Source organism: Phyllobates terribilis, unplaced genomic scaffold (genome assembly GCF_046119375.1).
Source record: "Phyllobates terribilis strain yellow unplaced genomic scaffold, ASM4611937v1 Scaffold_11__3_contigs__length_659146591, whole genome shotgun sequence".
Taxonomy (NCBI): Eukaryota; Metazoa; Chordata; class Amphibia; order Anura; family Dendrobatidae; genus Phyllobates; species Phyllobates terribilis.
This window is the reverse complement of record NW_027362771.1, coordinates 283,673,908-283,685,316: the sequence shown is the minus strand read 5'-3', so window position 1 is coordinate 283,685,316 and position 11,409 is coordinate 283,673,908. Positions and strand designations below refer to the sequence as shown.

The 11,409-nt window shown below is 38.7% G+C and overlaps 1 protein-coding gene across 4 annotated transcripts in view; it reads right to left on the bottom strand.

The window, feature by feature from the left end:
* Positions 1 to 4,211: 4,211 nt before the first annotated feature.
* The window catches only part of USP6NL (USP6 N-terminal like), a 224,722-nt gene continuing 217,524 nt past the window's right edge, over positions 4,212 to 11,409 (bottom strand). For all 4 annotated transcript variants that reach the window (XM_073652402.1, XM_073652401.1, XM_073652400.1 and 1 more), the window contains one exon: positions 4,212 to 6,323. In XM_073652402.1, the coding sequence (XP_073508503.1) occupies positions 4,930 to 6,323 (1,394 nt within the window). In that variant the 3' untranslated portion in view covers positions 4,212 to 4,929. The remainder of the gene's footprint in view (positions 6,324 to 11,409) is intronic.

The following is an 11,409-nucleotide window of genomic DNA, read 5'->3' as shown; positions in this document are numbered from 1 at the left end:
ATGTTTATGTGAACCTACTCTTAGTATAAGACTTATAATACCCAAGATGCATAACTTCATATTTATACAAAAACTAATTTTCTAAGTGTCTTCAGAGCACCACTCCAGCATTTTTTTATTTTATTTTACCGCTGGAGTGGTGCTTTAAAGCCAAGTCCCCTGTCAAATACTCACCTTCCAGTGCCTTTATCTGCCAGTGACACGCACCGCCCTGGACCATTTAACCCCCTAAATGCTGCGATCGAGATCAATTGCAGCATTTAGAAAGTCGATTCATTGCCATGGCAACCCGAGGCATCTGGGTCAGTCAGCTACGGCAAGCCTGTTAGACCATGCTCAGAGCATGGCTAAGAGGCTTCTGTCAGTGCAGCACTGACAGGTATAATTGCAATGCATTATACCAGCGATCAGAGTGATAAAAGTTAAAGTCCCATAGAGGGATTAAGTAAAAAAGTTAAAAAAAAAAAAAAAAGGGAAAAATTGTACAAATATTATAAAAATAAACAAAAAAATATACTAATAAATACATATGAAAAAGACACATTTTTGATATTTTCATAAACGAAAATCATATCGACCTAAATTTACCAGTAGTATGAAGTACATGTCAGGGAAAAAAAACACTCAGAATCACTGAGATATGTTGAAGTGTTCCAGAGTTATCACAAAGTGACACTGGTCAGAAATGAAGAAATAGGCTTGATCAGTAAGGTTAAAGCAAGCTGGGGGGGGGGGGGTTTAAGGGGTTAAGTCAACATGAAACATTTATGAGTCAATTTAGTAATAGTGGAACCAGCGCTAACTATTGGGGGAATCTGAGAATGTATAGAGTGGTGTTTTCCAAACAGGGTTCATGGCTTCAGATATTTTTACCTTAAGTTGGAAAACTGCTTAAATGTCATTGATTAAAGCAGATTTTGCATGGACGCTATGGGAGAGAACCACAAGAGAGCAGCGATGCTTCAAACTGGCGATAAATTACAGAAACACATAGGTGATCCTCATTCCTTCTGGTAGGTTTTTATACATTTAAATACCTCCAGGAACATACCCCAAGTGTCAGTCGTTAGGTAAGCACTGAAATCACAAATTTTTTAATGTAGGTGTATGAAAACGGATCGCACCAGAACGTAAAAAAAAACAGACAGATGAAATTGTGAAGAAAAAAAAAAAAAATCTATTTTTCTGGATGAAACGCCTACAATTTCTCATACCCGCATCTGCAGACGCCCTGGAAATAGAAATTGAAGCAAGATCTTGTCACTTTTGAAGTACCCTTCCATTACCAATTTAGAAGAAAACTGAAAGTTTGCAAATAAGAGACACAGTCTGTAGGTACTTAATAATATTAATCTTTAACATATTAAAAAATACAGTACAAATTAAAAACAGTTAAAAACTGTAGCGAATGACATATGAAAATAGTGTGTATATATTTATACATTAAATCTACAATATTTACCATCGCTGATATTTTTTTTTTTTTAAAGGAGCAGTGTTACCAGCTCAGCACAGTATGTTGTAGAGCTTGATTAGGAATCAAAGGCCTGCGATTAGGACATGAGTATTATTACAGTCACATTTATGTACATTGTATTAGAATTCATTTCTGTATTTCTGGAAATAATCAGCAACACAGACAACAATGATCACAAAAAAGGAGTTTTATCATTTGTTGAGATGTAGTGTTCAGCTAGCTGTTAGCACTAAGGCTATGTTCCCATATTGAGTTTTTGATGTTACAGATTATCTGCACCTATTAAGTAAATTATGTTATAGGAGGTTTTTTAATTTTTTTTTACATGCATTTTTAAATGATGTTTTTCGTCTCGTTGGTATGTCATGTTTTAAATCAAGCTGCTTTGTTTTTTTTATACATTCTGGTATTTGGCTTTGACCAAACTTTACTGATATAGTCCTGTGTGAATTATATGTGTTTTTTTAACGGCGGATTTTCCACATCTAATGTAATTCTATGGGAAAAATCCAAACTCCGCATATTCACAAGAGAAATTGACATGATGCAGATTCGAAACATGCACCGCAGGTCAGTTTACACGGAGTCAAAAAAAAAAAAAAAAGCACAGAAGGCATAAGATTTTTATAAAACCCATCCACTTTGCTGGAACCGTAAGACAACGCGTTTTAGATGCAGCGAAAATGCACAGCATCAAAAACTCATTGTGGGAACATAGCCTTACTATGATAGACCGTACACACAGATCACTCATTGCTGACGTTACCACTGCACACATTAACTAGTTTTCGCTTTTCTAAAATTTATTACAACTGTACCTTAAAACTTGAAGAAATAAAAATACAACTTTTCTGATCCAACTTAAATACTTACATAATATGAAAAAGAAACATTAACACTTCTATGTAATTAAGGTATTGTGTGTTCCCTGCAAAGAAACATGCCGTACTACTTTGGTTTATGATGCTGCCAAGTGAAAGCTGAAATGACTAAAATTATACTCTTCTTCTGTAACAGTTAAAGAAAGCAGAAAAAAAAGAAAGAAATCAAAGAAAAAATGTGTCAATCAGAAGTAGGTGAAAAACCCACTCAGCCCAGCACTTGGAAATAAAGCAGACAATTCAAATTGATTTGCCTTCTCTTAACTATTAGTGTCATTTCGGCACACAATGCATCGCTTCGTAAAAGGTGTGATAGTGTAATGATAAAACAGCAGACATTAAGCCATTAAAAGCCAAGGCACACAGTGAAAGACACATGCTGATAGAGCAGAGTGCACGATTACTGAAGGCGGGGAGAGATTCATCTGAAAGCATGTATGAAATAATCAACTGTGGAATGTTTACCTATTCAGCGAGCGATCGCAAAGCGGTGCAATTAGAGGAGATATTGCTATAAATACAGACACGTTTTTATTCAACTTCATAGTGATGATGGAAATATTGCAAGTGTTCTGCATCTGGGGGAAAGACAATGCAATCCGTCAGTAATGTTATGAGGAATATGCACTAAATACCTCATGGAACAAGAAGGCACCACACTCAATACTGCATCAACAGTGTAGAGATGTCACCTGTGACTGATCAGCTGTCTATATACTATACTTCATATACTAACCTCGCATCTCTGCTTCACAAATACTAAGCTGTCTCGCATAGAAAAAAAAATGTAAGAAAATTAAAGCTTTTTTTTTTTTTTTTTTTACTATATTCAAAACTATTATCGATGGGGAATCTGGTCGATTGGACTCTTACTGATGACAAGAACCAGGGTCCTTGAGTACTCTATATGCATGAAGCAGTGGGGCACATGCGAGTCCACCACTCCATTCCTGAGGCACTGCTGAAGATGGTCAAACGCTCTAGTCTGCACAGTCCAATAGACTTTGAATGGAGCAGGGGTGCGCATGCTCGACCTCATTCAATTCAAGGGAATTGTGGGTCCCCGGATTTGTGAGTAGTTAAACCCTTACCACCCATTCTATGGATAGTGGATACATTTTGGTTATGGGAAAACCGCTTAAGGGTACGTTTCCCATATATCATGTCACTGCGAACACACCACAGGAATATCAGCGATGGTATTTACCAATGCCGATATTGTGAAAAGGCTACATGTGAGCATTTATATGCAATGACACAGGATAAATTGGTCAATCTATGCTGCTGATATATTTTTGCCAGAGTGTGCATGAGATTCCTTAAAATCTTAATCATAATGCTGGTACTGTAAGACACATCAGATTTTCTACAAGCGACCACGCAGTAGAAAATTATGCATTTTTGCTACGTGGGAACATATTCTTAAGGTTTAAAACAAACCAATATAACTAAACCCAATTGCAGTAATACAAAAGAAATGCAGCGCTTTACCATCTTCCATAATCATATAATCTAAACTCACTATTCAGGTTTCTTTTTGAGTACATTTCCTAAAACTGCTTTGAATTCTGTCAATGATCATATGGCATTTCTGTAACTTTAATTTGGACATTCTGACCTTATTGCATTAGCTTTTGTTTTGCATGGGATGCACTCAACACCTACATCTCACAGCTGGTACAGCACTTTCAAAATCAATATCGGTAAAGTGCATAGTGTCAAATGGATACAATAAAGCATTTTACAGCGTGAGTAGGCTGAAGTTGTTGGAAGACACCATTAAGCCTAATACAACCTAGGCAGAATCTATAGCAGCTGCTGCTCACTGTTGAAGCACTAAGAAAAGCCCCCCCCCCTTCCCCAAGTACAGAACCATCATTAAAAAAGACTGTAGGGCCTGGTTATTGTTTGCAATCTCATGCATTAAGCGTTATAATACTTTCATGTACTGTCTGCAGGAACACAATAACCCTCGCAAGCGCAGATCTCCAATATCTCAACAGAAGAATGTCGAAGAACTCACATGGAGTCTACATTAAAACTTTCATTAGTCTGAGAAGTATCAAAACGTTTGATAAAGCTAACATAAGTAGTAGGCACATCTTAAATTGACTCTTTGCTAAAACTGTATACAGATGTACTGTAGAAAGTAATGCCTTAACTGTAGCGGTAACAGACTTCAAAAGTTCAGAATCTCCTGGGAATCACCCCAAAATGTATTCTTAGATAAAGAGAATACTTTCATAAATTTCACCTTAATCATTGGTCGCATTACTTAAATCTTTTAAATAATTTCTTGAACTAAAATCCATTATTGAGGCACTAAAGTTATGTAGCTAAAGAATTAATAAATATCTCAGGATATATGTACAGAAAAGGCTACATATAGAACAATCTAAGTAACACATAGTTGGTAAGTCTACACTAACTTAGCTGAATGCTTCCATGTATGTGTTATGGTATATTGTCCCATTCCAGACAATTTTAAGAGACTCACAATAAGTTCATGCTTGAAATGTTGCTTGTGAAGACAAAGCAACCCAATTCCACTGTGAAACCATGATTAATGGTTCATAGCATAACAGACTCATGCATTATTAGTCCATCGCGGTGATTTCGAAAGTGCGGTGCTCCAGGTTTTGAATGTAGATACCGTGGCGGAGTTACTTGCTCGTTGTGTGGTGAAGTCCTTAGCCTCACTGGACTATTAACAGATAAAGAAGAAAAATTGGTCATTGGGCTAGAGGGCTGGTAAGAGCCTGGGGATTTCTGCAAATTTGACAAGTAACTTCTAGATGCCTCCCGGTTTAATGGTTGTCCAAAGGTCCCAAACGACACTTCAGGTGAGAATGTGTGGTCCAGTTGGTAATCTATGGGTGGAATAACAATATATCTGTGGTTTTCCCTCTGATTAAAGTTACCTAGGTGTAGAGTAGCATTCTCTTCTGCAGGTAGAACTTCAATTCTGTTGGAAGGTGAGGTTACTGGGTTTTGCCTACCAATAGAGTTCATAGGCATTTTATCTGAAGGAAAATCAAAACTGTGATCATAGGACCTATTTGATGCACCGATCCGGGTTGGTGAATGGTGTTCATTACTTAGTCTACTCATTGAGTATTTTGCATTATTCTGATAAAGTGGGGGGCTGCTGTAAGACGGTGGTGGTTGTTTGTACCCATCACCAGTACCCTGAAATGGTGTTGAACGTCCGGGAGAGCGTGGTTGCATGCCAAAAGCTGAATTACTATCAGTTGCTCTTGGTGGACTGGATCCTTTAGACGGAATGTGTGATGAAGTGCTATTAAAATACATCACATTTTTGTCAGCCATATCTGACTGATGTCTGGAATCTTCAACATAATTGTCATTCTCATTTTCACCACCAGAAACATTATCATACTGTGATGCATTGGATCCTCTCTTACCTCCGGCATCAAACACTCTATTTTTCTGCTTCACTGCTAAACCCCGAGATTCAGTCTGACTTGAAACTCTATATTCCGGTGGATTGCCCCTTCCATCACTCATGTGCTTTAGTAGAAGCTCTTTATTTTTGGATTCTGATGGCAAATTCCATTTAGGAGCAATTCCCTTTGATGAACTGGATGTTGCATTGGAGTTTTGGTTGGCGGCAGCATGGTCATAGTACTTAACTTTGTCCTGAGTTGGAGTAACAGGCTGAGGAGGTTTTCTATTGTGTCCATTTGCCTTAAACTGTTCAGTACGATATTCTCCAGATTCTCTCTTTATGGATTTCAATGTCGACTTATCAATTGAATTCTTTCTCCTCTTCTCAGTTGGGGAAGCTTGCTGTGGTTTATTTGGAGAATGAACTTGATCAGGTTTAACTTGGTTTGTAAGCCTGCTGGTACTTTTTTGTCCATTCATTACATGATTTGCAAGTATTTGAGCAGGTTCAGAAGGAACTAGACCAAGAGTTTTCTTAGGCTGTTCATCATCTTTGCCTAAAATATAAAAGCAAGAAAATATGAATATAAAGAAGCAATAAAAAGGAGTAAATGTTCTAAAAGCTTTCTAGATAAAAATGTTGGCACTTTAAGATAAGAGGCGGTAATTAAAATTCAGAAGAATGGTGCACGTTACGAGCAAACAAGGAAACCCTGAGGTCACTGATTGGAAGTGCTAATGCCATGATATACCATGAATCAAAGGCAAACCATGTGTTACCATGGGTCCACATAACCTTACAGAATAGCTTAACTCCAGTTTAGGAGAACACAGGATTCTTAGTGCTGAACTGCTGTTTAAGCAGAGAAACAAGGTATAAAACTGTAAGTAGATCATTAAAGTGCTCCTAAACAAAAAAAGAATGCGGCAGAGGCATTACAGATTCCACCCCAAAGCAGATATTGCAAGGTTCACTAAGAGGAAGACTTGTTAGACAATTTCTTCAGCATCGTTCCATATACCGTGAAGTGTCCTGCTCCAAATGTGAAAATGCGTATATAAACACTCCCTCCTCCTTGATGATTTGATAATAAAAAGGTTTTTAGGAACCTATAATTACACTTGCTTTATTTCCCTCGCACCACTCCAGAGGACTCCCTTAAAGATTCTAACAGCATTTGCTACAGTTACTCAGTGTGATTTCAAAATCAGATTTGACACATCGCATATAATAGAAAGTATCAAGCCAATTGGAACTTCGGAAGCTTTTTCATTGTAGTTTAGTAAAATAAAATACCAAGGAACGAAGGAAAGAACAATAATACTTATGGGTGGAGATACATGGGGCAAAAAACAATAATAAAATTATCACAGGAGTCTGTTATAAACCACCAAATATAGCAGAAGCCACGGAAAGTCTATTAATGAGACAAATAGACGAAGTAGCAAAAAATAACGAGGTGATTAGTATGGGGGACTTCAAGTACCCCACTATAGACTGGGAAACCGAAAGCTGTAGATCTCAGAAAGGAAACAGGTTTCTGTCAATTATCAAAGACAATTATTTGTCACAACTTGTGCAGGAACCAACTAGAAGGATGGCCCTTTTAGACTTAATATTAACTAACAGGCCAGACAGAATAACTGAGGTGCAGGTCGGGGGGTACCTAGGAAATAGTGACCACAACATTATACAATTCCACATGTGCTTCAGTAGGGTGCCCAGCAAGGGAGTCACAAAAACACTGAACTTCAGGAGGGCAAAGTTTGATCAGCTAAGAGATGCCCTTCACCTTATAGACTGGGATAGTATCTTCAGTAATAGGAGCACGGATAGAAAATGGGAAATTTTCAAAACAGTCCTACATAGTCACTGTAGAAGGTACATACCTTATGGGAATAAAAGGGCTAGGAATAGGAGGAAGCCAATATGGCTAAATAAGGAAGTCAAGAGGGCAATGAAAAACAAAAAAAGGGCTTTCGGTAAACTTAAACAAGAAGGCAGCGAGGAAGCGCTAATATCTTATAGGGAAAAAAAACAATCTGTAAGAAACAAATAAGAATAGCAAAAGAGGAGATAGAGAGACTAATTGCCAAGGAAAGTAAAACGAATCCCAAACTGTTCTTTAACTATATAAACAGTAAAAGGATTAAAACTGATGGAGTTGGCTCATTGAAAAATAACCTGGGTAAAATCATAGAGGGCGATGAGGGTAAAGCAAACCTACTCAATAGCTTCTTCTCCACTGTTTTCACAAAAGAAAACAATTTATCGGAGGAAATGCAGAGTGATAAAGTAAACCCTCCGCTAAATATCACCCACCTAACCCAGGAGGAAGTTCAGAAACGCCTAAATAATATCAAAATAGACAAGTCACCAGGCCCAGATGACATACACCCCCGGGTACTAAAAGAATTAAGTAATGTGATCGACAGGCCGCTTTATCTTATATTCAAGCACTCTTTATGGACAGGGACTGTCCCACTAGACTGGCGCCAAGCAAATGTGGTACCAATATTCAAAAAGGGGTCTAAAAGTGACCCTGGGAACTATAGACCAGTTAGCTTAACGTCTGTTGTGGGTAAATTGTTTGAAGGATTTCTTAGAGATGCTATTGTAGAATATCTTAATGATAATAACTGTCTAACTCCATATCAACATGGATTCATGAGTGATCGCTCCTGCCAAACAAACCTGATTGCCTTCTACGAGGAGGTGAGCTCACAGCTGGACCGGGGAGAGTCAGTGGATGTTGTATACCTTGACTTCTCCAAAGCGTTTGATACCGTGCCACACAAAAGGTTGGTATATAAAATGAGAATGCTTGGTCTGGGGGATAATGTGTGCAAGTGGGTGAATAGCTGGCTGAGTGATAGAAAGCAGAGGGTGGTTATCAATGGAGTAAGCTCAGGGGGTGTCAGGGTTACTAGAGGGGTGCCTCAAGGGTCTGTCTTGGGTCCTATATTATTTAATATATTTATTAATGATCTAGTGGAAGGGTTGCATAGTAAAATAGCAATATTTGCAGATGATACTAAACTTTGTAAAGTAGTTAATACAGATGAGGATAGGGCACAGCTACAGGAGGATTTAGATAAATTGGGGAGTTGGGCCAAAAAATGGCAAATGGGGTTCAATGCCGATAAATGTAAGGTCATGCACATGGGAAAGAAAAACAGCAGTCACCCATACATATTAAATGGGAAACCGTTGGGGAAATCTGACATGGAGAAGGACCTGGGCGTCTTGGTTAATAGCAAATTAAATTGGAGTGCCCAGTGTCAGGCAGCAGCTGCGAAGGCAAATAGAGTCATGGCATGCATCAGAAGAGGAATAGGGGCATATGATGAGAACATTGTTCTTCCTCTGTATAAAGCTCTGGTAAAGCCGCACTTAGAATATTGTGCACAGTTCTGGGCTCCGGTGCTCAGGAAAGACATATTGGAGCTAGAGAGGGTACAAAGGAGGACGACTAAGGTAATAAAGGGAATGGAGGGACTAGAATACCCAGAGAGGTTGTCAAAATTAGGCCTATTTACGTTGGAAAAGAGAAGGCTTAGGGGAGACCTCCTAAACATGTATAAATACATCAGGGGGCAGTACAGAGATCTCTCCCATGACCTGTTTATACCAAGGATGGTGACAAAGACGAGGGGGCACACTATGCGTCTGGAGGAAAGGAGGTTTCTGCACCAGCATAGAAGGGGATTCTTTACGGTCAGAGCCGTGAGACTCTGGAACTCTCTGGGAGAGGAAGTGGTGATGTCCAACTCACTTAAAGAGTTCAAGAGAGGCCTGGACGCCTTTCTTGAGAACAATAAAATTACATTTTATGCTTAGTTAATTAATCCAGGGATTTAATCTGACTGCCAGATTGGTGTCGGGAAGTGAATTTTTCCTCAATGATGTAAATTGGCCTATAACGCATGGGTTTTTTTTGCCTTCCCCTGGATCAACGCTGCAGAATAGCTGCAGTGCACAAGAAATAGGCTGAACTGGATGGACGCTTGTCTTTTTTCGGCCTTATAAACTATGTAACTTCCAGAGGAACAGTACAAAGGATGCTGCTCAACATCTGTAACTTGTGTAAACCACAATTACACAGAGTAGACCCACTTGTGAAAAGTCTTGTATAATCAAATCAATCACATTTGGTTTTTAGCATAAAGAGGAAAAGCTTGCTTTGTCATCATTTTGGTGAAAATAAAACAAAACAGGAATTTAGTAATATTTTAAGCCTACTCTAGTCTTAGGACAACTCTGGAGAATAAACCTTGTATTTAAGTCAACCCAAAATCCAAAAAATAATATACAAAGCCCTTAAAATAAAAAAAATATATATATCCAGGTTGACCTTTGGCAAGTGATCATTTCCAAGGAGAAATTGCATTCTAAATCGACTTAAATATACAAAAGCACAAACCTACATATTCTAGTTGTGCAATGATTTATTCGCAAATAAATTCTGAAAAGGACTACAAACTGATTCTGTATTACTTGAAAACATGTTAAGCCCAAAATCTTTATACTAGTTTTTATTTCCATGCATTGGGAACATTGCACACTGTTTTCTAATTCAAAACATGAAGAAATGTATATCATTTTTAACTACTTTACAGAAAAGGACAAAAAAAAAAAAAATGAACATTTGGCTGCTCTAAAAAAAAAAAAAAATAGCCATTTCTGCATGTGTCTTTACAACTCACAATATGTACTTTTTTTTTGAGGATTTAGCATTCCTATGAATCACTAACCTAATATTTAGTTGTATACCCACAGTTTTTTAGAACTGCTTCACATCTTCACTTCTGGCACCTGTCAACTGTTATTCCAGCCCAGGATACTTTGAGTCTGTGGAGCCCTGCCGCTGCGGTCACGGTACTAGTGCACAGCGGTCCGAGTGCTGGTATGGTCTGGCCGAGGGCGCGTGACAGTCTTTATCATTTGTGGGGGTTAATAAAATGAAAAGGTTTGTGACGCCAGTTGGGATGTTCGGCCTGGTATGGCCAGGCACTGATAAGGGCCCCTGGGAGTTAGGTGGTGATCAGCAGTGCCAGATGATTAACCCTTCTCAACCAAGGCTGGCTCCCAGGAGAGTTGGAGCAGGAATGGCGCAGCAGGGAATAATCAGCTCGAGACAGGGTAATAACCATTTTGTACCTTTTACTCAAGTTCTGCAAACAGTTCCAGAAGCTTCTATACAGTTCACATACAGAGTTTTGGACAGACCTGCATGGTGGGGGTTCAGATTCTCTTCTGTGAAGTTGTGTAGCCTTCCTGCTGCTAAGTATACCTTTGGTAGACGATTGCTTGGGTCCCCAGGGGTCCAAAGGTAAACAGTTACTGGATCCCATGTGGATGCAGTAAACTACATGAGGGTATCGATCCTCACCTGAAAGAGGTTATGCCAAATAGGCCACAGTATTTTTGAGCATCCATGCTCCTTTACAATTTACCCCTGACGAAGCTGCGGTGTAGCAGCGCAACGTGTAGGGTTTCCAGTGCCGGCAAGTAACTATCCTAATTCATTCCCTATATACATTTCAACCTTTGACATGGTTATCCAGGGTTACCTGGCTCATCATTATGCATGCACTTTCTGTCATTGATAAATTAAATTATGTGGTATGCTATTGTGATAT